Source organism: Denticeps clupeoides, chromosome 15, assembly GCF_900700375.1.
Source record: "Denticeps clupeoides chromosome 15, fDenClu1.1, whole genome shotgun sequence".
Lineage (NCBI taxonomy): Eukaryota > Metazoa > Chordata > Actinopteri > Clupeiformes > Denticipitidae > Denticeps > Denticeps clupeoides.
In genome coordinates, this window is record NC_041721.1 from 4650071 (window position 1) to 4677751 (window position 27681).

General features: G+C 45.5%; 2 protein-coding genes across 6 annotated transcripts; one reads left to right on the top strand and one right to left on the bottom strand.

Moving 5' to 3' along the window:
* The first annotated feature begins 5394 nt into the window (after window positions 1-5394).
* Window positions 5395-16226, top strand: prmt8b (protein arginine methyltransferase 8b). 4 transcript variants are annotated; one of them, XM_028954163.1, is made up of 10 exons: window positions 5395-5620; window positions 6913-7137; window positions 7586-7741; window positions 9387-9450; window positions 11007-11149; window positions 11935-12022; window positions 12609-12724; window positions 14843-14993; window positions 15328-15449; window positions 15520-16226. In XM_028954163.1, the coding sequence occupies exons 1-10, from the start codon at window positions 5513-5515 to the stop codon at window positions 15601-15603; spliced, it is 1257 nt and encodes a 418-aa protein (XP_028809996.1). In that variant the 5' UTR covers window positions 5395-5512; the 3' UTR covers window positions 15604-16226. The 4 variants fall into 4 exon arrangements, 3 of the variants coding, with proteins under 3 accessions (XP_028809996.1, XP_028809997.1, XP_028809998.1); XM_028954164.1 differs by lacking the exon at window positions 5395-5620 and adding an exon at window positions 5801-5857; XM_028954165.1 differs by lacking the exon at window positions 5395-5620 and adding an exon at window positions 6059-6076.
* Window positions 15917-26780, bottom strand: LOC114764483 (ras and EF-hand domain-containing protein homolog). Of its 2 annotated transcripts, none has more exons than XM_028954162.1 (17): window positions 26606-26780; window positions 25738-25934; window positions 25550-25661; window positions 25334-25484; window positions 25034-25180; window positions 23741-23831; window positions 22109-22204; window positions 20850-21037; window positions 20234-20305; window positions 20087-20132; window positions 19920-20005; window positions 19369-19834; window positions 18320-18455; window positions 17864-17945; window positions 17082-17298; window positions 16923-16999; window positions 15917-16842 (listed from the first exon to the last, which is right to left on the bottom strand). In XM_028954162.1, exons 2-17 carry the CDS (start codon window positions 25909-25911, stop codon window positions 16755-16757), a joined length of 2229 nt encoding a protein of 742 aa, XP_028809995.1. In that variant the 5' UTR covers window positions 25912-25934; window positions 26606-26780; the 3' UTR covers window positions 15917-16754. The 2 variants fall into 2 exon arrangements, with proteins under 2 accessions (XP_028809995.1, XP_028809994.1); XM_028954161.1 differs by having other exon boundaries at window positions 15918-16842; window positions 18320-18458; window positions 26606-26779.
* Between the last annotated feature and the right edge of the window lie 901 nt (window positions 26781-27681).

The following is a 27681-nucleotide window of genomic DNA, read 5'->3' on the forward strand; positions in this document are numbered from 1 at the left end:
TTGCTCAGGGACACAATGGTAGTAAGTGGGATTCGACCCCGGGTCTTCTAGTTCATAGGCGAGTGTGTTACCCACTAGGCTACTACCACCCTACCAGGCAATAAATAAATTCACTGTATCCCTTGTCTTTTCTTCATCCATTGAGAGCAGTGTGTGGTCATAGCACCTTCTGAGAATCACAATCTTGATTCATCAGTGCAGAGTGACAGGAGGCAGAGCTGGAGGTGGCAGAGATAAAGATGAGACTCATGTTTAGGGTGATGAGGATGAGGAGTCTATGAATGAGAACATTTGAGGAACAGTTAGGGTTAGATGTTTCAGAGAGTCAGAGAGGCAAGATTGCGTTGGTATGGACACGTACAGAGGAGAAGGATGCTGAGGATGGAGCAACCAGGCAGGAGGAACAAAAGAAAGCCTAGTCAGATGTTTATAGATGTGGAAAAGGAGGACATGTAGGTGGTTGGTGTGAAAGAGGAAGGTGCAAGGATGGTTGATCCACTGTGGTGACCCCTAAAGGGAGCTGTCAGAAGTAAAGGAAGAAGAAGAAGATAAATTGTGCACGTGATTGCATTGTGTATTCTTACCTCGTTTTTTTACTCATTGTCTGCTTCATTATGCAAAGTGCTGCACCTGCTGAATATGTGATGTCACCCCCTCAGTCACAAAGGTTAATTTGACTGGGGCTGTGTTGGCATTCACGCTGCTGTGATGTTATTTATGCACGCCACTAACCGGGGAGAACAGGGTGAAAGGGCTGAAATCATAAGAGCGGCACATATTCATGGGTGGGGCGCCTGATTGAGGACTGGGCCATGGTTGGCCTCTTGGCAGCCCGATGCTAAATTAAAAGTCAAAATCTATTAAAGTCTTAGGTGCCGTATGACATTCAAGTTTAACGGCAAACAAGCACTTCAAGTGGACTTTAATCACTGAATATAATCATTAACTTTTATTCTAATGACTAAGGAACTGCTCTTATTCCAAGTGTAATTTTCACATCACTTAAAATTAAATTATATAAACCAAAAAAAAAACTGAAGTGATTGTTATACACAGCAGCACACGGTGCACACAGTGAAATTTGTCCTCTGCATTTAACCATCACCCTTGGTGAGCAGTGGGCAGCCATGACAGGCGCCCGGGGAGCAGTGTGTGGGGACGGCACTTTGCTCAGTTGTACCTCAGTGGTACAAAAGTACCCTTTTGTTCCTCATTGTCACGGTACCAGCACAGGACCAGCACCTGTTGACGAAAGCCAATCAATGACTGAGCGGCTGGCAGTAGCCATCTTGCCCATTTATAGGGGTCACGTGACCTCATCTCCGTGTTGTTCCCGGTCACATGGATGGAATCAAGTGACACTGATAACCTAATAAAGGGAACATCTCATTAATAGGAAATGGACCGTCTCTGGGAATATAAGTCCCAATGCCAAATCTCAACGGGGCCTGCATTAATGAGCCAATCACTCTTATCATCACTTATCATCACTTACACCTGAGAGCTGTCATTGCATTTCTGAACCAGAACTGGATCGTCAGTTGCAGAATTCCCTTTCCCTTCATGGACAACACCACTATTCTATTTCTGTGGCAGTCATTCCATGTCCATAATTTGTTACATTTTTTAGCACCAATACACCTTTTTCAGCATAGAATATTGAACAATTATTATTAAGTGTTATTATTCTATTACTATGTACATACATATACACATATAATGAATTAAGCAGAACATATGAGATATTTATATATATATAATGTATTTAGTTGTATGTATGCATGTGTGTGTGTGTGTGTGTGTGTGTATATATCATATTTTCATCTTAATTGCATTTTATGTATAATGCATTTACTTGTATTTGTGTTTCAGAGTGAACATTCCGAACTGGGCTCATTGTAATTCGATCCCAGTGCAGTCTGTCCAGATCTGTACATCCGCTGATGGTTTATCGCCCTTCTTTGTGCCTTTGCTAAGCTCTTTTAATGCCTGTTCTCACAGTGGTGGCAGGCACGGTCCAGCTCACACGGTCATAGATGGACAAGGAGAGGACTAAACAAAGCTTGGGATTCAGTCAGATCGACACACACAGCGGTGCCCCCAGGCATCTCAGAACAAATAACCTGACTTTCCCCTCAGCTTTAGTTCATTTGGTCCGAGGCTACATAAGCATTGCGCTCTGTGGTCAATGTAACAATTTGCCCTCAGAAATACATGTGTTCACAAATGTCAGATTCACCAGATTCATTCATCTTGAATGTGCCACAAGGGTGGAATGGGGCATGAGGGCTGTCAATCACCACCATAGGCTCTTCCCATTTTAATCTTTTTCACCTAAATTTCAGAAACAGTTGAGCACCAGCAAAATGGGCTGGTTGGGTAGTTTCAAAACCTGCCTCATGCGCTTAACCTTTCATATTTTGCTCTGTAGCAAGCACAGTAGAAGAAACAACAAGAACAAAGTAACTCAATATCAGGGGGGCACCGCTAGCGCTGATGCCAATTTAAAATAATAATCCAGCCAATATTAAAAGTGCTTTTAACCCATCACTCTTAGTGAGCAGTGGGCAGCCATGAAAGGCGCCCGGGGAGCAGTTTGTGGGGACGGTTCGGGACTAGAACCGTCAACCTTCTGATTACGGGCCCGCTTCTATACCCGTCAGGGCACCACTGCCCCTTTCTCTTCCCTGGAGCGTTTCTGCATGGACCGTCCTAGTGGTGTCCTCTGTGATGTGCCCTCCCAGGTAATGGAAGTTGCATTTGTGTGTGTAGAGTGAGTCCAGAAGAGGGCTCAACACTGCTTCCGTTGGGGCAGTGGTGGCCCAGCGTACCGTCCCCACACACTGCTCCCCTGGGCGCCTTTCATTGCTGCCCTCTGCTTACTGAGGGAGATGCACGTATAAAAGACCGTTTTTACTCAGTACAGAATCGTTTCCATGAAACATGTCTGTGCAGTTTTTTTTCCATAAAGAAATTTGAATCGCCACCGCATGGTTTCATACAGCCGTATCCTACACCAAGACAACACTGGTCACCTTTGACCCCACAAATTTGCCCCGGCAGAGCCATGAAAAGGCACAAAGGAAGTGAGGTGGTTGCGATTGGAACGGTGCATTGGAACCGTCAGCCACATGTCAAACTTTAGTGGAGCCGCAAAAAAAAAAAAAAAACTCGCCGATTGCCCACCCGCCGACGTCCACCCACTGGCCGCAGCACTCCCGTATATACCCAGCCGCGCCTGTTCCCTGACTGTGCACGTGTGTGCGTGTTCCTGTAGCTCCGGCGTAGGCCGCATGATGCCGGCAGAGCGGTGGGCCACGTGGCATGGTTGCGAGTGGAGGCGGAATGGCTCTTCTATTCCGGTCCTGTCCAGAGAGAGTCCGTGACATCCGCTTGCTTCGGATCGATTTTCGAAGCCCAGGCTTCCATCTCCAGCGTGATGGGTTCTAGTGATTAAAAAAAAGGGCGGACGCAAGGAGGGGCGATGGAGCGGCACTCTCGCCTCGCTCGCGCCGGTTCTAACCGCGGATCTCTGTCTGCGAGCGCTTCAGCCGCCAGGGCCGGCGCAGCCAGGCCTGCCAACCTCCCACATCCCTCGCCACGTGCGAGGGATTACACAAGCCGAGGCGTGGGCGGTTGCGAGCGCACGCATCCATACGCGCACAGAAATACACGCGCAGCGCCGACGCAAGGGTTCGCCACCGAGCGGGGGAGGGGCTCTGCTGTCTAACAATAAACCCGAAGCCCCACGCGGCCCCTCTGGCATCGATGTGACACGCTCCGTCGCGGTAAGAATTTACTGGAGCTCCTTCCAGCAAGCGAAAATGACGGAAGCTCCTTTTGAAAGGGGCGTGGTTAAAAGCGCTGCCTCGCAGTGGTTCGGGTTCAAATCCCGAACCGCCAAGGTGCACTGAGGTTCCCTTGATCAAGGTACCATTCCCATACACTGCTCACCAACGGTTATGGTTAAAGGCACATTTCATTGTGTGCACCATGTGCTGAGGTGTTTCACAATGACAATGACATTCCCCAGGGTGCCCCGTTTCGATGTCTGTAGCTTTTAACGCTAATGAGGAGGAGAGAGGCGGGACAAGGAGGAGAGCGGCCTGTAGAAATGTATGCATTTGCATTTGCGTAAATTACGTCATCAACGGCTTCACCACCACAATGTTTGGCGAAGACAGGAAGTCGTTTTCAATCCTTTTTTCCCGGAATAACAAAAAAAAAAATTCCCCTTGTGACAACATAAAGGGTACGAATTCCAGATCCAGCCGTTGGAGCTGCCACTCGCTGACTGGTGGAGCAGATACCAAAACACTCTTTACTCTATCGCCATTTCTAGCCACTGCAGGACCATAGACAGGCTAGTGGAACTTGTATTAATGTTAAAAAAATCTCACAAAGTCACATTTTCAGGGGACCTTTAATAGACTCGGTGGCTTGAGTAACCAAATCAGATGAATTGATTCCTGGTCACATTGTAACAGTTACTGCTGTCCTACGTTCTGGTGTTCCTATGCATTGTCTCCATGCTACTTGGGCGCACAATGCATTTATATTTACAGCATTTATCAGACGCCCTTATCCAGAGCAACTTACAATCAGTAGTTACAGGGACAGTCCCCCCTGGATTGAGGTTAAGTGTCTTGCTCAGGGACACAACGGTAGTAAGTGGGGTTTGAACCTGCGACTTTGGGGGTCTGGTTCATGGGCAGGCGTGTTACCCACTAGGCTCCTCTCACAGTACAACATGGGAACACTGATCAGAAGACATGACCAAAGATGGCACCAAGATCATCATCTGTCTTTTGTCTGGGAGACGACTTGACACTTCATTGGTCCAACGGAGAAGTGAAGGGGAATTCGGGTGTGTCAGCCAGGTAAATCTGGCCGATGACCTTCTCGGCTCCTCATCGTGTCTTCGCCTCTTGCATGGCGTGTGTAAAACCTGCTTCATTCCATTTCCAGTTATGGTCCGCATGACTCGGCGTGGCATTCGTTTCATTGTCAGTAGATGTTGCGCCTCCTGCTTCTCCGTCACATCCGACCAGGACACTGCGAAGAATCCATATCGCCATAAAAATCCTACACAGGCGCGTTGTGCTATAAACATTTACTCCTTTTTCTACAGTATCAGCACAGGCACACTTGTTTTTTATACTTTTTTTTAAAAAGTCTAACATTGCACACAGACACACGTCTATTTCAACATGCCAGAATAATGGAATAATGGAAAAAGTGATGAATTTTTGTAAAAAAAAAATAAAATAAATAAATGGAGACTAATCACCTCCCGACATGAACGGGGTTGGGGGAGGAGATGCAGGAGCTGCCATTGGTCCATCAGCCCGACTCCTGGATCCGCCGGAGAAGGTGTGGGAGGCGCGGGGCTTATAAGAAAGTGGCGCGCATGGAGACCGGACGGATGGAGATGGTCCTCCCGAGAACTTGGCCGGACCTGCCCAGGAGCCGGGGGACCGGGGGATGGTGGACGCGGAACTTCTGATGGGAGATGCCGCGGAGACCAGGAGCATCTCCGAAGCTCAGCTGGTTCAGCTGGCGCGCTTTCGAAGGACCATCCCTCGAGGTCCCACGGAGGTCCCGGGATCCCGAGATCACGGTCCGGCAACTGACCCTCAACTTTGCCCTCAACTTTTTTTAAGGCGCCGCTTTTTAACCGAAAGGACGTCTTTGTTTTATTTTACTGATTTTGATTTAGATTTTTGCCGTACGTGGTGCGCTTTTGATGGTTAACATTTCCCGGAGGAGACTGGCTCCGCAGCTCGGATGGGACTTGAGACACTCGTCGCGCTGCGCGCTCCTCCGGAGGAAGATGGCGGAGACCGAGAGCGCGGAGGTACGGCCGGCGCCCCCGGACCCCGTCCGGCCACATTTAAACGGGCTTTTAAACGCCCGTAAGGTCACGGGGTCGAATGAGGCGTTCGCGGTGTGTGTGTGTGTGTGTGTGTGTGTGTGAGTGCATCTCGGTGCTAAATAACGGCGGAATGCGGCTGATGTAATTCCGCATTCCGGGTTCCCCCCTAGAACCCGGGGGAACCCCGGCGCGCTGTCCGCGGTGCTGAAACGCTTTTTATTACTGTTAATTCCATGCTCCGTGTAATATTTTCCGTAGTATTGTGATATTCAGCCTGTCGATGACAGGGGATTTATCGATCAAAGGGTTGGATTTTTATCTCTTATTAATTCCATGCTCCGTGTAATATTTTCCGTAGTATTGTGATATTCAGCCTGTCGATGACAGGGGATTTATCGATCTAGGGTTGGATTTTTATCTCTTATTAATTCCATGCTCCGTGTAATATTTTCCGTAGTATTGTGATATTCAGCCTGTCAATGACTGGGGATTTATCGATCTAGGGTTGGATTTTTATCTCTTATTAATTCCATGCTCCGTGTAATATTTTCCGTAGTATTGTGATATTCAGCCTGTCGATGACAGGGGATTTATCGATCTAGGGTTGGATTTTTATCTCTTATTAATTCCATGCTCCGTGTAATATTTCCGTAGTATTGTGATATTCAGCCTGTCGATGACAGGGGATTTATCGATCTAGGGTTGGATTTTTATCTCTTATTAATTCCATGCTCCGTGTAATATTTTCCGTAGTATTGTGATATTCAGCCTGTCAATGACTGGGGATTTATCGATCTAGGGTTGGATTTTTATCTCTTATTAATTCCATGCTCCGTGTAATATTTTCCGTAGTATTGTGATATTCAGCCTGTCGATGACAGGGGATTTATCGATCTAGGGTTGGATTTTTATCTCTTATTAATTCCATGCTCCGTGTAATATTTTCCGTAGTATTGTGATATTCAGCCTGTCGATGACTGGGGATTTATCGACCGAGGTTTGGATTTTTTTTAATTATTTTTTCTTTTTTTCAACAGCAACAGCAGCCCTTGACCGCCAGCCTGTCCCAGTCCGTCCAGCCCTCGTCCCTGCCCAAGCCCGACCCGGCCGCCCGCCACGTCCCGTGCCCGCCCCGCGCGCCCCACGTCTCCGCCCTGTCCGGCTGCCCCGGCCGGGGCAAGATGGCCAAGCTGCTTAACCCCGAGGAGATGACCTCGCGGGACTACTACTTCGACTCGTACGCCCACTTCGGCATCCACGAGGTACGCTGATTAAAGCAGATGCTCAGGGGTACTGATGGTGATTAATTCCACCCATTTCCAGTTATTAATCCCCCCCCCCAAACGAGACCGAAATTTCATCTGCCTTCTCGAGCCTGCATGGCTGACTTCTTCACGCTGACACATTTTCCACATGTAGGTCAGGCCTTTTCTGTTGGCTGATAGATCCAATGTCCCTGATAATAGAAAAGAAAGGATGCATAGAGAGAGAGAGAGAGAGAGAGAGAGAGAGAGATGCGTATCGGCTAATCCCAGCAGGCTTCTAATGGAGACCCGCCTCTATAAAAAGATCCTGGCGGCCGAGCGCGTCACCTCCTCCTCAACACTTTCATTAACAGGCTGTTCCCGAAAACTTCAGATGCACCAGCGTGCACGTTCCACACCTCCTCTGCACACGCACACGCTCTAACGCTGACGTCTCCCCGCACAGGAGATGCTGAAGGACGAGGTGCGCACGCTCACGTACAGGAACTCCATGTACCACAACAAGCACCTCTTCAAGGACAAGATCGTTCTGGACGTGGGGAGCGGAACGGGCATCCTGTCCATGTTCGCCGCGAAGGCCGGCGCCCGCCATGTGTATGGGGTAAGGAGCCCTGTCGCGGCGAGACACGGCGAAACGTGTCCTCTGCTTTTAACCTTCACCCTTGGTGAGCAGGCGGTTCGGGATTTGACCCCTTCAACCGTACGATTGCCACCACTGCCCTGAGTGGCCAGTGACTGGGTTAAAGGTCGACGTTGATGAAATAAGAGCGGAGGAGGAACTTTCTAGTCAGATACAGACGGGTGAGGAATTAAAGGTGAAATTTCTTTCTGGGTGACAGTGGTCTCCTTTATGCCATGATGAAACTCTAGTACGCTGTCTTTACATTTACATTTACAGCATTTATCAGACGCCCTTATCCAGAGCGACTTACAATCAGTAGTTACAGGGACAGTCCCCCCCTGGACACTCAGGGTTAAGTGTCTTGCTCAGGGACACGATGGTAGTAAGTGGGATTTGAACCTGGGTCTTCTGGTTCATAGGCGAGTGTGTTACCCACTAGGCTATTACCACTCTCTTCCTGGATGACATGGGCGATGCTGTCTGGTTGATGAAAATAGTGGTTCTTATAGTGGTCAAAACTTTACTTATTGAGGGTATAAAAAAATATTGGAATTAAAAACTTCAGAGAGTAAGAAGTCACATGTCTTCAGCACCTGCTCCAGATCTACCTCGTGTGGAGCCCCTGCAAGGTGTCCAGTGTTCCATAACGTCACATCTTTAGCACGTTATTTTGGGCTAATTTGTGATGTGAAGTGATTGTCATTGTGAAACACAGCAGCAGAGCACACGGCGACACAACGAAATGTGTCCTCTGCTTTTAACCATCACCCTTGGTGAGCAGTGGGCAGCCATGACAGGCGCCCGGGGAGCAGTGTGTGGGGACGGTGCTTTGCTCGGTGGCACCGGGATTCAAACCCACTTTCTTTACCCGCTAGGCCACCCACTCCCCCGATCACATTGTTACGATCAGAGAGAACATATGACTTTCTGTCTTTCCCACAAATGTCTACATTGGAGTGAATTACTTCACGTTAAACCTTGCCGATTAGCAACAAGATTACGTTGGATAGAAGGAACAGACAAGTGTGCATGACTGCATATTTACAGCATATATCAGACGCCTTTATCCAGAGTGGGTTACAATCTGTAGTTACAGGGACAGTCCCCCCCTGGAGACACTCAGGGTTAAGTGTCTTGCTCAGGGACACAATGGTAGTAAGTAGGATTTGAACCTGGGTCTTCTGGTTCATAGGCGAGTGTGTTACCCGCTAGGCTACTACCACCCCATAAATATGTCTGCGAGTATGTAGATGTTCATGAGTTCATCGCTGTTCAGTAGTTTGCAACAATCGCATCATAACACACTCCTGCGTGAACTTTCCGCTTGATGGGCCTGCAATCACTGCGGAGAGCCCGTGCGGGGAGAAATGGCGGGCTCAGATGAATCGTGAGACGCAGCGGGGGGAGCACATTATCGCCCTCGCGCTGCAACACACTGTCGAGAGCCTCGCGGTTTAGTGCCGATCTGTGGGGGTGTGTGTGGCTGTGTGTGTGTGCGAGAGAGAGAGAGAGAGAGAGAGAGAGAGAGAGAGGAAGGGGGTGTGAAACAATCTGTGTGCTTTCGCAAGTAATGGGGTCACGCGGTACGCGCTACTAACTCATTGCTTTCTCTTTTGTTGAACAGATTGAATGCTCCAGCATATCCGAATACTCGGAGAAAATCATCAAGTCCAACCATCTGGACGGCGGTAGGACCGGCTATTCCCTCCTTTTTTCACCATTCCCACCGCCGAACAGCGTGTCAGAAATTAGCTCCTTGTTTGCACTACGGCGCGAAGAGCTGTAGGACGTCCAAGGACGCGCCGCATACTCCACTTGCAGAGCTGCTTCCTCCAGGAATTGGTGGCACATTTCCTTGCCGCACAGGAAGCAGCACAGTCACTTCCTGCTGCGGAGACGTGCCGAGCGCCGTTGTCGGTTTGGGGCGCGCTGGCCCCGTTTCTGCCGGTGATCCCGGGCGAAGGACAGCTGGCTCAGCGAGGGCAAATTATCACGCGCACAAACACACCCAGAATAGGCACGCACTCCCGCCGCCACGCCGGTAATTGGTGAGCAGCAGCTTGGTTGCCAAGAGGAAGGAGAAGCGCCGGCCATGTCCTGAAAGGCCTCCCCCCTCGAGCCCGCCAGAGCGGAGCATCAGCATTTATAGATCTGCTTTCTTCAGGGCACTTTTCCTTTTATATAAAAAGAGGCAAAAGTATAAAAACATGGTAAACAAAGTCAAATGTTTCATATTTGAGTCTCTTGGAAAGTAGGGACCTTTTGCTGTGGTCACCCCACCACCTTAAGTTATGGGGGATGTTTTTTGAACAGTTCAGAAAGAGTGACTATGTCGAGAACTTGCTGCGGTGGGGAACTTGTTTCCTTTACTCGTATTTATGATGACGATGATGATAATCTGCAGGGCAGTGATGAAGGTGCAGAACAGGCCAAAAGTTTGGACACACCCTCTCATTCAATGTGTTTTCTTTATTTTCATCAGAACTATGAATGAACACATGTGGAGTTCTGTACTTAACACAAAAAGGTGAAATAACTGAAAACGTGTTTTATATTCTAGTTTCTTTGCTCTGATTGCTGCTTTGAACACTCTTGGCATTCTCTCCATGAGCTTCAAGAGGTCGTCACCTGAAATGCTTCTCCAACAGTCTTGAAGGAGTTCCCAGAGGTGTTTAGCACTTGTTGGTCCAGCTCACCCCAAACCATCTGGATTGGGTTCAGGTCCGGTGACTGTGGAGTTCAGGTCTCCACACGTGTTCATTCATAATTTTGATGCCTTCAGTGAGAATCTACCAATGTAAATGGTCATGAAAATAAAGAAAACACGTTGAATGAGAAGGTGTGTCCAAACTTTTGGCCTGTACTGTATATACAGGCTAAAAAACATCTGCTCTATACTAAATTATAACTTTTCTTATCTTAATGTCCACCAATCACTGATGTTCAGACATTGTCTGGTCTACACTAACCCTTTTGTTGTGGGTAAAAAAAAATTCTTAGAATTTAACAATGGAAACTCTCGAACTATTTGGAACCCACAAACATGGGATTCAAAGCCTCCCAGTCTGGCAACATTTGCTCTGAACTCCTCGCTATTTTCGCCAAGGCTTTCCGCGTGCTGATAAAGCCTGAACATACCAGGCAGCGTTTTGTGTGAAAGCCCGTACTAATTCTGGCTACACGGTAGGTGTAATAAAGTGGACAGCGGTTGTGTGCAGCATTAACACACGGGCGTGTTTTGCAGTTATCACCATCTTCAAAGGAAAGGTGGAGGAGACGGAGCTGCCGGTGGAGCAGGTGGACATCATCATTTCAGAATGGATGGGCTACTGCCTCTTCTACGAGTCCATGCTGAAAACGGTCATCTATGCCAGGGACAAGTGGCTGGTGAGTGCGTGGTCGGACAGACAAGCAAATAAATACTGAGAGGGTGAAAGTGTCCCAGCACCAGGGACATGCACGCTATACAGAAATTGTAAAAGCAAATTAGTCTTACATAATTTCGCACGCAGCTTGTTAGTATGCTAGTATGTTTTCTATAGCCCTGAAGCAGCACTACGGGCCCTATTTTCATGCCACTTTATAAGACATTACACATAGGTGGTGTTCGCGAATGTCACATCAAGTATGTCTTTAGTTTTTACAAACACGAACACTCTAATTAAACCAGCCATGGATGGTAAATTTAGTATTAGTATTCCACAGCCTCACCACCAGTTAGGACAAATGAGTCAAACTGACCAAGAGCTAGTTCCTAGGGTTAAGCCATTTGATATTTAATATGACAAATCAATCTGTATTAGTGTTTTTCATGATTGAAGGAAACGTGGGTAAATGTTATTATGGGGCTGATATAGACCATAATGTGTCTCAGGCCTGAAGATCTTACATTAACATTAGAGATTAGAAGAAGGCTCTCAGGAGCTCAGAATCACAAGAGCTTGTTTATTTTATGTCATGATACACAAACGCAGTTTCTGTCACAGTTATTGGAGAACCACGCCAAACATGAACACACATTGGCAGAGATTTAATTCTGGCATTGTGATGGGCATCCACATACACTTACTATTGCATCCACATAAATATGACGCTGCTATGATATGATTGTATTATGTTTACTGCATAATTTACCATGTCGTGTCCATGTCATTTCTGCGCTCTCCATTTAGAAACCTGGAGGCCTGATGTTTCCAGACAGAGCCACATTGTACCTGGTGGCAATTGAGGACAGGCAGTACAAAGACTTCAAAATCCACTGTGAGTATATTTTTACACCCAAATGCGGACGGGAGGTTTGCGTCGGGCTGACTAAATGGAAATCTGAGAGATGAGGTGTTTATTTCCTTGTGCGAAACACATTTTGTCCCCCCCACCCCTCCTGTCCCGTGATGTCACAACCTTCACGGCTGATAAAAGCCCCCCGTTGATGTAATATTTCCCTCGAGGCACGACTGTCTCTCCTTCTTTGTTTCCCCCCGTCTTTGTTCCTAGGAACCTGGTTCTTTCTGCATATCTGTCACACGCCGGGGGGGGGGGGGGGGTGAATTTGGGAGTCTCGTCTTGTTTCAAGCCTGTGGGGGAGCTAATCAAAAGCCAGACGGGGCGGTGCGCTTCGGCACCAAGAGATACCCGAGAGCAGGCGAGACGAGGGGAGACGAGAGGACAGGACAAACAGACAGATAACGTCCCTCTGGGAGACGCGCAGGCATTTAAACAAACGGCAAACAAAAAAGTCAGACACAGTCACTCGTAGCCCTATAAACATGTCACTTCTGTGTAACAGCTCTGACATTTCCGTCGCCGTGACGAGCTTTTCCAGTTGTGTCCATGCCTGTTTCTGCAGGGTGGGAGAACGTATATGGCTTCGACATGACCTGCATACGCAACGTCGCCATCATGGAGCCTCTGGTGGATATCGTGGACCCCAAACAAGTGGTCACGAACTCCTGCCTCATCAAGGTGTGTCGCCTGTGAGTGTGTGTGTGTGTGTGTGTGTGTGTGTGTGTGTGTGTGTGTGTGTGTGTGTGAGGCTGCTGCGCATGAAAGGGTGAATCACACCGGCTGACTGACTCAACACCACCCCAGGACACATGTTGCGTGGGAAGCCATAGAAGAGGCCAATTTTCATTAAGCACCTTTCACTTCTAAAGCTTACGCTGAATATGTACTGATTTATCATACCCACTCAGAACAAACATGGGACATTAACCGCAAACAAGCCCGTTTTGTGGCCGGCATGCGCACCCGCTGGCCACTTTATTAGAAACAGTAGCGTGCAATGAGCTGTTTTCTTATCCCTTTAGAGCAATGAGCTCTGACAGCATCACTTCTGTGTTCACGGGGGGTCCCAGATACTGGCCACTGGTTAATCAGAAATGAAAAATGGCCAAATAAACACTATCTACAATAAACGTTATACCTGGACATTGCTTCGAACTGACATAATGTGACCTTGTGATGTGAAAGCGAGTGTTCTGTTTTACATGAGAGTGGAGTGACTGTCATTGTGACATGGTGGCGCACCGCAAAAATTGGTCTGCGTTTAACTCACCGCCTTAGTGAGCAGTGGGCAGCCATGAAAGGCGCCCGGAGAGCACCGTGTGGGGGACGGTGCTTTCCTCAAGGGGACCTGACCCTGAACCACTTATCCAGAGCGACTTATATTCCGTAGTGACAGGGACGGTCCCCCTGGAGACACTCAGGGTTGCAAGTGGGGTTTGAACCTTGGTCTTCTGGCCCACAGGCAAGTGTGTCACCCACTACTGCCCCATGAGGCCATCACTGCCCTTTGTCTGCAAATGCAGTAGGAGAACATGGTAAAAAGTCTGTAATGTCGTTGTTTTTGATGAGAGATCAAGGTTTGGTTTCCCACCAACCCAGAGTACCTTCATTTCACACATGAAGGGCCGTGTGTGTGTGTGTGTTTTCTGCAGCGTATTATTATCTGCCAGCATTTGCCTAGCTGAATGGATTTGTCATCTACGCTCATGCCATGCCCACACTACAGAAGTATCGTGGAAGTCAATGAAAAGCAGAAAGAGTGAAGGATAAAAGAATAGAGGGAGAATTTGTTTCAGCTCTGGGAGGATTAGGGCCTTTGAAGTGGAAAACAGCTCCCCGCTTCATTGTCCAGGATGTGAATGAAAGGAGTTCCTCATATGGAATGGTAACCACACAGAAAAAAAAGTAGGATGGTTCAAATGGAGCAGATTTGTTCAAGAGATAAAAAAAACACATGCATTGTGGCCTTGTGGACAGAAAATAAAATTCAGTTTGGTAGATACAGTACTGCCTCCAGTACTGCTCGCCTGGTCCCTCCATCTCTGAAGGTAAAAGGAAAACATTCATCTAGACTCTTCTCCGTCTTGGCCCCTCGGTGGTGGAATGAACTTCCCCTCGAGGTTAGAACAGCTCAGTCACTGAGTATTTTCAAACGGCAGCTCAAGACCTTCCTCTTTAGAGAATATTTAGATGAACTTGTAACTTTCTTATAGTCGAACTTGTGTACAGAATCTACAACAGAGTGAATAAAAAGATTGTATACATAGTTGGGGGTCCTAGTGAACCGGAATTGATCTCTTCATCGATGGTAACTTGAAAGCACGTTGTAAGTCACTCTGGATAAGGGCGTCTGCCAAATGCCTTAAATGTAAATGTACAAAGCTTTATTCAAAGCTGTAATTCAATTTCATCAATTTAAATGTTTTTTTCCCATTTACAGCATTTATCAGACGCCCTTATCCAGAGCGACTTACAATCAGTAGTTACAGGGACAGTCCCCCCCTGGAGCAACTTAGGGTTAAGTGTCTTGCTCAGGGACACAATGGTAGTAAGTGGGATTTGAACCTGGGTCTTTTGGTTCATAGGCGAGTGTGTTACCCACTAGGCTACTACCACCCCTACTTAAATACCACATTTTAAAACTATTTAGAAAATCTACTTACCCTCGATTACATATTTGAAAATCGAGATATATAAATAAAAAAGTTTACCAGTGTTGCAGAATTACATCTCCATGTTATGTAGTGCTCACGGGTAGATAAAAAAGCTGACCAGCCTGTGGCGCGCCTCCAACAGGAAGTGGACATCTACACCGTGAAACCGGAGGACCTCAGCTTCACCTCGGCGTTCTGCCTGCAGATTCAGCGGAATGACTACGTGCACGCGCTCGTCACCTACTTCAACATCGAGTTCACCAAGTGTCACAAGAAGACTGGCTTCTCCACAGGTGGGCAGAGGACGTACACAGTGGCTCATGGCATGAAACCTGCAAGCAGCGAAGACCGGTTCATTCAATTCAGGGAGTGACGTCTTCCCGGCCAGGGTGTGTTCAGTCCCACCTCACCTTTATGAGGCTCAGGCCATCATTAGTAGCCCCAACAGTCAGGCGCAAAGCATGGTGGGTTGGTGTGAACAGTCTGGTGGGGGCTCCCATATTAAACAAACCGAATTCTTGTTTTTAGCTCCATTTTCACTCCACAGGTGAAATGCTTTTTTTTTTTTAACAGAACATAAAAACTAAAAACTCTGTTAGGATGGAAAAATATGGTTGTTTTTTTCAGCTCCTGATGCTGCCAGCACACACTGGAAACAGACTGTGTTCTACCTGGAGGACTACCTGACCGTCCGCCGGGGGGAGGAGATTCTTGGTAGCATCACTGTCAAACCCAACGAGAAAAATGAGGTGTGTATACGCGAACCTGTCCATTTCCTGCGGCCATGGCCCTGATTCTCCCCTGTGTGAAATTCCACAGCGTGACCTGGACTTCACCTTCGAGCTGGACTTCAAAGGTCAGCTGTGCGATGCGGCCATCTCCCATGACTACAAAATGCGGTAGGGCTCCACCAGAGGGCGCCGCCGGCACCGCAGCCACTCAGAGACCCCGCCTCCCTCCCTACCTCTACTGGAATTCTCCAGCCAGGGAGGTGCAGCGGAACCGCAGGGCCCAGCCACGAAGAGCAATAGTGTCCTAGTGGCACTCCGGGCTTCGGACCACAACTCTTTGAATGTATATGTACATAAATTCTAGAATTTATCTTTATTTTGTTTCCATTTTCTACATTAATTTTCAGTATGGGTAAAATGCTTTCTTGCAAACATTACGATAAAGTGGTCAGAGATAAACATGTTAATTCACAATGAAACTTAAAGTGATTGGACAATTGTAAGATTTAATGGGACTCTGAATATTGTCTTTGATTTATTTATTTGTTACCACAGTTTGTGTTTCTGCTGAGCAAATGACTTCATGCTTCATGCGTCATATTAGCGAACATCTGCGTGTCTAACAGTGTTGATGTGTTATTGTTTAAGTCTGGAACCTCAACTGCTATATTTACCTCAGTTTATGGTGTTAATTATTTTTGTCTTAGAATTTATTTAATGCAAAGATGATTATACCTTGTTTATTCACTTGTGATTGGTTTAAAGAATGCAGAATAAATGAAAGCCTATGGAAAAGCTGTCTGCCGCATTTGACATAAATGCAAAGATCAGTAGGCACGGTCCCACCTCTGAAAAATACTGCATTAGCTAAATATAACAGAAACATACCATTCGCCAATGAATACAAATACAAGTAAAGTAAATGGAAATTGAAATACAAATGGAATAGGACTTCTTCATATACACGGCATTGTTCTAATTATATATTATTATTTTATTCAAATGGGTTTCTCTATTCTAACACATATCGTGATCAAGATTAGCTCACTCATAAAACCGAGTGAAGTCCTCCTCTTATTCATTGTGACCTCAAACATTGTACCACATGACCCACAACATGCTGTCCCACCTGAATTTAAATAAATAATTACAAGCATTCGTTGGTTTAATAATGCGTTGAATATTCACAACGCGCCATGATTTTTTTAAGCCCCGCCTAGTTCACATTTTAGGTGTCACTTCACCACTAGGCAGGATGCGGAATGCCAGATTTTTCCAGAGAGGTAAAACTGAAGGACTCAGCTCTTACTGCACCCCCCAGCTTTACTTGCAGCAGGATCTCTTCTTGCCTGGCTGGGCTCCCAGTTGCACTGTCTTCTCCTTCTCAAGGTCCTCCGTCTCCCTCAGAGCCCTGTGAGAAGAACACAGAAGGTGTGAGCAGTTCAATTCCCCCCCTGGGTGACTCCGTAAATGACACAGTGGCTCCCTCACCTGGCCAGGTGTGTCAGCGACTCCATAACGTTCTCCCCTGAGAACGCACTGACCTCATAGAACATAAGCTGAGTTTCCTAAGGCAAAACAATGGCTGGTTAAATTACATGTGTATGTGTGTGTCACGTGTCCTGTTGTGTCCACCACTGCATCTCTCACCGCCGACAACTTCTGCCCGTGTGCCAGTGACACCTGCCTCTCGCTGTCCTTGTCCATTTTGTTGCCCAGGAGCATGATGGGAATGTGGTCTCCAACCGCTTCCTGTATGCTGGTGAGCCAGGAGCGCACTGCCTGGAACGACTCGGCCATGGTGATGTCGTAGATGACCACCACTCCATCCACTCTCCGGAAGAACTGATGTGTTATGCTGCGGTATCTGCCAGCCACAGTGGGTAAAAAAAAAATCATGAGTTACTTTCTGGCTTTAATGACTTCATTAATAACTAAAGTCCCATGACTCAATCTCACTTCACATCAAATGAAGATTAGACACTAATGTCCAATTGGTACAGCCTTGTGTCCCATGAACATAGTGTGCAACCTTGACATAAATGATATTTTGCCAACTTTACAAGTATACATTTATGAACAACGCTATACACATACACAAATAGTTTTCTCTACTGATTTTATTTAAAAATTGTCACAATCACCTTGTTACTACCAACTGCCCCTGTGTGTTCAGTGCTATGTGATTGGTTTTGTTTAATAAACCTAAAATTATTAAGAATGTCTCCTTGCCAGTAGCAAGAACTGATGAAAAGCTTTTTTATTGATTTGTATATCTCAACATCAAATGTATGCATCATTTTCCCTGAATGATAGCCTTCTTTCCATTTTACTAATTTCTGAGAAAAGCAAAGAAAGTGTAAGAAGTGATATGGATGACACTGTGATCACTATGAGAGTCACTGGCGTATGGTGTGACTGAAATCTCCTACCTTTCCTGCCCAGCTGTGTCCCACAGCTGGAGGGCTACATATATATCCCCCAGATTCAATGTCCTCACGCTGTAGTCAACCCCTGTGAGAGCACAGAGACATACGGATAGAAATAAACACATCAATATTTCATTACCAACCTGTGTGTTGGTTTATGTAGGCTTTTTTGTTTCTTTTTATGGCCACTAGAGGGCAATATTGGACAACTTTTTTTCCTCCCTGACAACTGAATTCCTCGTGTCAAATGGTTAAGCGTGTGAATTTGGATGAAATGATCAGGCTGGACATAATCTGCACAGCAATGTGCACCAGAGAGAGCGCATGACTTTTTCATCTCTGCCCCACACTACAACAGACATACGTGCACACACACAGAGTGCAGGCCAGCACTGCAGCCGGTGTGTGGGTGTTGTTAAGCTTGCAGCGCCCAATGTGGGGGTAGTGACCGGTACTCACCCACGGTGGCGAGGGTGGAAGGCTGGAAACGCCCGTCACAGAAGCGCCGCAGCAGAGCTGTTTTTCCAACACTGGAGTTGCCAACCAGGATGACCTTAAAGAGCCGGTCCGGCACTAACACAGAGCTCTCCAAGGTCTCCTCAGATCACAAGAAAGCACACCATAGTAACTTAGTAAATATTCTGTGTTTGCAAAATGTCCGGCAAAATACATTAGTCAACGAACAGAATGCTTGTGGTGGGTCTTAGATAGATGTGGTGGTGGGTTATCAGAGGGCTGAGAGAAAAAGCCCAAGCAACCTTAATACACATTCTTTACAGTGAAGTGGAAAATAAAACAGTCTGTGTAGTTGTAAAAAAGACCTGGGGACAAATGCATCTACTGGAATGAATGTAGTGTTCTGGAGTCTATAAGGTAACAATAATATAATAATGAGATAACCTTGATTTAATTATGAAATGGGCTTGACTAAAAGGAAATGTTGCTTTTTCTGTTCTACTACGTACTTGTACTATATTGACTGGGTTAAATAGAACTGCATTACTAAAAAAAAATAACTAAAATACTATTTTCCTTGGCTGAAACTAAACTAAAATAATCATGGATAATTCTGACTAAATTGAGACTAAAATACTTACTAGAAACTTGACTAGACTAAAATGAGACTAATAAAGTTTAAAAGTGTAGTGATTGTCACATGTGATACACAGCAGCACAGCACACGGTGCACACAGTGAAATTTGCCATGACAGGCGCCGGGGAGCAGTGTGTGGGGACGGTGCTTTGATCAGTGGCACCTCAGTGGCACCTTGGCAGATCGAAATTTGAACCGGCAACCTTCTGATTGCAGGGGGTGCTTCCTTAACCGCTAGGCCCCTAAAAACTAAAATGACAGCTAATGCAAAGGCTAGATTAAAACTAAAATTAAGACAAGTGGCCAAAATCAACTATGCAAATACTTTAGAACATTAGGACTGATGGCTGAGGGTCACATTAAAATGTAGGGTTTTTAAAGGGTCGGTTAGGGGTCAAGCTCTCAGTCGACTCACTTGCTGCAGAATCTCCTTGCCGACAGGTTGCCCTCGGGCACCAGAGGGTCCTTTTTCACCCTGGTCAGATTTCTTTTTTATCTGCATTGAGGAAGACTTGGTTTGGACAGACAACTGAGCAGGGGAGCCTTTCTCCTGAACTTCCCCAGCTTCCTCACCACCCTGATTGAGCTGGTGGAGCAGAGGTGGGGGTTCTCCCTGCAGAAGGTGGGGAAGGTGGTCCTCTTCAATGGATATGACCCTGCATAGAGGCCACCCGTTGAGGGGGGAATCAAAGACGTCTCCCCCGGTTTCTGAAGAGCGCTCTCCTCCACTCGCCTCAGAAACCGTGTCCCACAGACTCGGCCTCACTCCCTTCTGTCTTTTCCCATCAGCCACCTTGGCAGAAAGGGAAGGGCGGCCATTGACCAAACTGGGGCTATTCCGGTTTGAGTTCTGTGTCTCTTCCTCATCTAAGTCTCCTTCACTGCAAAAAAAAAATAATAATAATCATGTAAGAACACAAACTGTCAAATTTAAACCAAAAATAGAGGAAGGGCGAAGCTACAGACCTCTTCACAGTCCGAATCCTGTCCAGTCGTTTCAAAGACGAAACCCGCTGTTTGCGAGACAATGCCTTTATTGAACCTTTGGTTTTCTGTGGGTTTAACAGAAATTTAATTTCTTTCTTTAGGGTAGCTGGGGTGTCAGTTTAAAAGATATTGAAGTGTTTACTCACCAGTGAGCTCATGTCCTGCTCGTCTCTTAGGTTTTTGTTCATTTCTCTGGCCATTAAAGAAGCACAGGAAGATTAGAATAAATGTTTTATTTGTGTATTGTGTCTGTCCTTTCCTTGTGTGTTTGTGGTTGAGACTGAAGATCTTACCTGAGGAGGTCAAGCTGTTTCATCAGACTCTGCTTTTCCCGCTGCAATCCCTCTGTGACTCTGTACATCTCCCTGTGTCACACACACACACACACACACACACACAGACACATTCACACAGCAAATGGATGCAACTCCTCTTATCAGCATGTAAGAAAGTTATGGTGTGTGTGGCATTTGAAAAAAAAGACAAAATCTTGAAAAGTGTGTTATATTAATTCCAGTTAATGTGAAATAGTTGTTGTTTTATGTTGATTATCAGAAATCCAGTACCTCAAATGATGACCTCAATGACCTCAACTTTTCATCCTGGGGCATTACGTATGCTTTAGCTTTTTTAATTAAATTATAAAATCAAATATCCCCTTTTTCACAATATTTTTTTAGATGCTCTGTTGTTTTATTTCTTTTATACATCTGTGTAGGTTGGATTCGGGATGCACCGATATATTGGTTGTATATTGGTACTGGCTGATATTATTTTGACATCCCATTTTACGTTTGTACTAATGAACACTCATGACTTGTTTGTCATGACATTTTTAAATGATGCATCTGGTTTATGTATCTGTCGAGTTGCGGGGGACTGTGTGAGTATTTGATAGTGTTCACTCACAGGTCTCTTTCCTGCTGCAGTCGAGCTGCCTTCTCCTGCAGGATGCTGAGATGTTCCTGTGTGAGTGTGAGTGCATGGGCGGTCTGTTCCAGCTCATGGCGCAGTTCTTCGTTGGTCATCTTCAGCTTCACGTTCTCCACGCGACTCTCCTGCCTCTCAGTGTGAAGCTCCTGACACTGTCGCTCCAACTGCACACACAAGCGTGCACGCATGATGAATACCCACAAACTGACACCTATTAACTCGAGCACACAAACACCAATATGCATAATGCTTAAAGTAAATAAGTACAGCTTAATTGTCATCCCATCCATATACAAAGCACATAGTTACACAAAGTATCGTCCTCCTGGATCATTGGTGGAACATAGAATACAACAGAAGATCAGCACTCAGACAAACTAACAGTAAAAGGGGGGGTTACAGTTATACTATATATCTATAAGTATTCATAAAGCTCACAAATACTTCATTATAAGAAGAGAGTAGTGCAACAAGCAAAAACAGTACAAATGTACTGAACCATACCTTCAATATAAACAGAGAAGGTAAACAGTTACCGAATTATTGTGCAAATGTAGCAGTTGTGCAAGTATTGGCACGTGAGGGCAGTGATCAGTTTTTAGGTACAATCAGTCCATAAATGTTGGCACATCGACACAATTGTAATATGTTTGGCTCCATACACCACCACAATGGATTTTAAATTAAACGAACACAATGTGCTTTAACTGCAGACTTTCAGATTTAATTTGAGGGTATTTACATCCAAATGAGGTGAACAGTGTATTTACCCGATATGTGTGGACCTGACTGTATAATAAAAGTAAAACATTTTCTTGGATGTGCAAATCTGGCTCCTCACATCTGCAATTTAATGATGGAACGCGTTAATGAAAATGCTGTTTCTTTGAGCACTCGGGAATCCTTGTGTTAAGCTTAAAGAAAAAAGTTAAAGTGAAGTGATTGTCACATGTGATACACAGCAGCACAACACACGGTGCACACAGTGAAATTTGTCCTCTGCATTTAACCCATCACCCTGAGTGAGCAGTGGACAGCCATGACAGGCGCCCAGGGAGCAGTGTGTGGGGACGGTGCTTTGCTCAGTGGCACCTCAGTGGCACCTTGGCAGATCGGGATTCGAACCGGCAACCTTCTGATTACAGGGCCGCTTCCTTAACTGCTAGGCCACCACTGCCCCTGCCCCTGCCCCTGCCCCTGCCCCTGCTTGGTGTGTGTGTGTGCTTCTCACCCACCCACTTCTGTTTGAGGAACAGTTGGTCCAGTTCCTTCTCTTTGTTGCTCAGCTGCCCCTGCAGGTCTTGACTGCGGGACAGGAGCCGCTCTGAGTCCTGCAGAAGGAACACATATCTTACAGACCTAAAGACTGACCAACGACACTGCATAGAACATTACAAATATATTCTATTGAAAACACTTATTTTGGTTAATTAAAAAAAATGGCAGTATTTTTGTGTTGTTTGTCAAGCAGAGACAACGGATATGACATTGCATCATTTGACATACTCTGTTACACCACCAGCCAAAGGTTTTAACACACACAGAGGCAACAGAGACTACGGGGCAATTTAATACAAGAAACATTTATGTTTTCTGTTGTTTAGATAAGCAGCATCGTGAGATGATCATTAACATGAGTGTCCAACAAGTGTCCAACATTTGATCTCATTCTGGACTCTTGTCACCCTTTTGAAGAGAATTATGAATTGTTGTCATCACAGCGAACGCATGAAACACTTAGCTTTGTTTATATATTTTTAGATATGTATTTTTATCACATAACCTGGTCGGTGTTGTTCTACAACAGGAAGACCCATAAATGAGCAGGAAGTGGAGGCAACAAATGCAAAGAGAAAAAATGGGAAGGAAAAGGCGAATATATGTCTAAAAACAGGACAGGTTTTTCTTTCTCTTTTCAGGGCAATAGAAATTCTTTCACTTCATCACATGCAATGATGTAGCACACATCACTTTAAATGCCACTGATCATTTATGTTACATAACTTACACACTTATGTTATGCAACTTTTACTGACTTATTTACATGCATATTTATATTCATAATGACATACTTATTTCTACATACATCCATATACAGTACAGGCCAAAGGTTTGGACACACCTTCTCATTCAATGTGTTTTCTTTATTTTCATGACCATTTACGTTGGTAGATTCTCACTGAAGGCATCAAAACTATGAATGAACACATGTGGAGTTATGTACTTAACAAAAAAAGGTGAAATAACTGAAAACATGTTTAATATTCTAGTTTCTTCAAAATATCCACCCTTGGCTCTGATTACTGCTTTGAACACTCTTGGCATTCTCTCGATGAGCTTCAAGAGGTCGTCAACTGAAATGCTTTTCCAACAGTCTGGAAGGAGTTCCCAGAGGCGTTTAGTACTTGTTGGCCCCTTGCCTTCACTCTTGCCGGTCCATCTGGATTGGGTTCAGGTCCGGTGACTGTGGAGGCCAGGTCTCCACTTTTTGTTAAGTACATAACTCCACATGTGTTCATTCATAGTTTTGATGCCTTCAGTGAGAATCTCAGTGAGAATGTAAATGGTCATGAAAATACACACATTGAATGAGAAGGTGTGTCCAAACTTTTGCCCTGTACTGTATATTCATATCAATATTGTTGCACTAGTATGTCTTGTGTGTCCGGTTTGAAGTCTTAAATGTCTTGTCTTGAGATGGTTATGAATTTCATTGGGCTTGGTTCATTGTACTCTGTACATATGAACTATTTGACTTGACTTAATACACAATCACTTGCACTTCTTGCCCATGCACACAACCTCTGTTTTAAAGTTGACAAAATATCATTATTATTATTATTTGGACATCTCTTTTTTTTTTTTACCTTAAAGTTAATTTTGTCTTTCTCATTTTTAATCTGCTGCTCCATCTCCTCGTACAGCCGCCTGATCTCGGTGTCGTGTGTGGCTGCCTTCCTAAACACATATTTTACAAAGATAACCTGACAATGCAGACATTTACTATGCAGTGCTTTTAACTCTGCTAACAAGCTAACTCAACACAATTAGTCATTTCGGAACAACTAGACAGAAGAAAACTTACCTGGGACATTAGCGACTTCTCCCCCGAGTTGCGCCCGCTGTGTAAATACTTACTTCTCTGCAGCTAGCGGCTTAAAAATTACAGCCGATACACCCACAAAGTGAAATCACATGTACACCCCAGTTCAGAATCTGTAATCTTCTCAAACACAGATTTAGTGTGTGGTGTTCAATGTTCGGGTCATGAGATTAGTGAAAATCCCCAACATGCTAATGCTAACAAGAGCAGCATGCCGTGCTAATCGGCAACTGATGCTAATTTGTTTGCTCATGTGGCAAAAGGGATTTTTTTTTTTTTTTTACACCTCACTTCAAAATAAATTCAGCGGTCATTTGACAAGGATAGAGCAGCATTCTATAGAGTATTATCATAAGCCGAACCCAGAGCACCATCATCTGTTCTCAAGTAAGGCAGAGTTTACTGATGACAAAACCTCAAATCATTACTTACAGGAACTGATCAGTTATATCATAAATTAAGGAATTATAAGAAAGAATGTGAAACTGATTGTCATTGTGAAACAATGACAGCGCAGCACACGTTGACACAACGAAATATGTCCTCTGTTTTTAACCATCACCCTTGGTGAGCAGTGGGCAGCCATGACAGGCGCCCGGGGAGCAGTGTGTGGGGACGGTGCTTTGCTCGGTGGCACCTCAGTGGCACCTTGACGTATTGGGATTCGAACAGGCAACCTTCTGATCACTGGGCCACTTCCTTAACCGCTAGGCCGCCACTGCCACCAACCAAAATGATTGAAATAAAGCCTGCTTAATCTGTCTGGATTTTTGGTTTTATCGCAGTCGCGGTCCTGAGACGTTTACAGTAGAGAGTAAGCAGGAAAAGGGACAATTTAAATCATTCAGAACGAGGAAGTCGGGTGCATGAAGGCTGTCAGTCATCTCCAATGGCTCCTCCCATTTTAAACTTTGTTCATCACGAACTTGTTCATGATCAAAATCACAAATCAGCAAACAGAGTAAAAAAACGTTCTATTTACTTCTGTAAATCCCCGTGTTCTATGTCTATAAATCGAGGGTCCTTGGATGCCGGTGCTTTGTATCAGAGGGCTGACCTTTTCAGGGCCTTCTCCATCTCCGTTTTCTCCTGCCGAGCCTCTTTGATCTGGGTTGTGACTCGAGCCAGAAACTCCTCGAAGTTGGCCAAAAGGTGAGGCTCATCTCTGCGAAGCTGCATCCAAAGGCTCCGCACCTCCTCTGGGCTTGAGAGAGATGGATTTTAAGTGCCAACATGTTCGTATTTTTACTGTTTTTTAAACAAAATGCTTAAGACTGAATTAATCAAAAGTCCAGTTTGCTCAGAACTTTCTTTTCTTGTTTAGTTTATAAGGGTTACAGTAAGAGTGGACACTCACTCCTCAAAGATGCTGATGGCTCCCAGGCTCTCCAGCAGCATACTGAAGTGTCTCTCTTCGTCTTCCGCGTCCCCCATTACAACCTCTTCGCACTGGCTCTCGTACAGCGTCTCCTCAGCCACCGAAATCCTCCGGCCGTGCAAAAAAACGCCTGCCCGTTTTTTCAGAACCGACCTGCTCACACATTCTCAGTTTCTTTCAGTCACGTAAACCTACCCAGTCCAGTGGAGAATTCGCAGAGGGTGAGGAAGCCATTCTTGTCCATATCTAGCAGGTCAAACACGTCCTCCAGCTCACCTGCGCTGAGGGGCAGCTCCCTGTCGAGCCTCTGGTGAAAAGTAAGAGAATCGATGGCATGAAGTGACACGTTAGGCACTGTCGTGCGGATCTGCATCTGACCCCACCCTCATGTCTGTGCGAGTGATGTAGCCCTTGGCCTCCAGGTCACAGGTCTGAAAAAACTCCCTGGTCTTCTCCAACATGGGCGTGAGGCTCAAGTCCGGTCCCCTTCTCTCCTGGCTGAGCTTATTGTCCAAGAGGACATTGTCCCTTCCTGAGCTGCTGCTGTTTAGCTCCATGGTGCGGCGGCACTCACTTCGCTCTGTAACGTAAGAACCGAAGGTGCTCAGTGGAACCTCAGGAGCCCAAGAATGTCCCTGCACCGCTTGGACCGCTTCCGCAACCTTGCATTTCACTCAATTGTTCTTCATCCCTCCTTTTCCATCGTTCATAAAACAACATATTCTGACAGCCATTAGTAGCAATAAAACTATTCAAACTTATTTTTGGTTTATGTGGGATATGTTGGTTATGTTTATGTATATTATATTTATATATCTACTTTATTAAATCCCATCACCCTTGGTGGGCAACGCTTCCTTAACCGCTAGGCTAAATATGCCCACGTATTTATTAAAATATGCCCACTTTTATTTAAAAAAATACATAGTACTGCGCAAAAAGTACTGCCCAACAGTTACTCCGAAATTGTTCCAGAAGGGGCCATCTAAAAGAGTAAAAGTATAAAACACACATACAATAATCATTAAAAAGTGGCAATACAGATGTGACATAATTCCATTGTTTTTTTGAAAGTAAGGAAATTCTGAAATAAACTTTTTTTTTTTTTTTTTGCAACGTTTTCAAAATTGCTTTCAACACAATACTGTTTGAGAAGCAAACTGATAGTATAATTAATTCTAGTATGTTAAACGTAGTTTAATACGAGGGACGGAAAGGACCTGAAGGGAGGGGGGGTTTCTGGTTACTCACCGCCGGCCGCAGGCGCTCGGTCCGGGAGAAGAACCTCCGCCGTCCATCGTCGTCGCCTCCGGGAATAAGACGCGCCGCTCCGGTACAGCGCGGGCCGCCGGGACCCGGAGGCCGCCAGGAAATGATGAACCGCGGTCCCCTCCGAAAGGGGAAGCGGTCTCGAGTGTGACTTAAAAAAAAAAAAAAAGATGTAATAACTAAACTAACGAGTTTATTGAGTAATTGAGTGATCGATACTTAAATAAATGACGTTTTCCTTTAGTAAAGGAGCATTTTGTCCCTTTTTTTTGCCAGGAGGATGAACTGCGCTGGGAAAGTGTGTGCGTGACCCGGCGGTGGGTGAAGTCATTCGGATCGCATGTGATGCGATGTTGGGAGGGTGGGGTGCGCTGCGAGCGGGTCACCCCTCCCCAAGGCCCAACGCTTCTTTTACAGTAGAATCGAGTTCTTTTTTCGTGGGTAGTTGCGGGTCGAGGAAGTCCGTAAAGTACTTTACAAGATTCGGGCACTTTTCCGGTCCGCCTTAAGTTCCACCTGAAGTGATGCCGAACCGACTGCAATGCCCACATTCCGCCTGCAGGGGGCTGAATTGCCGTGTGACTTATGGGGACTTCCAAAAGTGTCCCTTTTTGAGCTATTGTTCAACGTTAATTTCACCAAAGGACTCTTGTATATGCACACTCGCTATCAAGGTGTGCAGATGTGCAGAAATCACTAGTTTACGGCCAAACATTACAACCAAAGGGGTTAAACGCAATGAGCTTGGGGTGATATATGATTCCTAAAACTAGTTTAAAGTTTAAGTTTAAAGGTTTTATTGCCATTGCACAATCATACTTAGTACAATAGTTCAACGAAATTGAGATCCTGCCCACCACACACACACACACACACACACACACCACGTGCAAATATATACAAATCAGGACAAATACAAAAACAGCCTGTATCCATCTTAAGTTAATTATTATCTTTTCTTATCAAATATATTGTTCTTAAGTGTTGAATCCACGCGAAAAAATGTTTTGTTTTTTAGGGTTTAAAAAAACCCTACCAAATAACCAGTACTATCATCT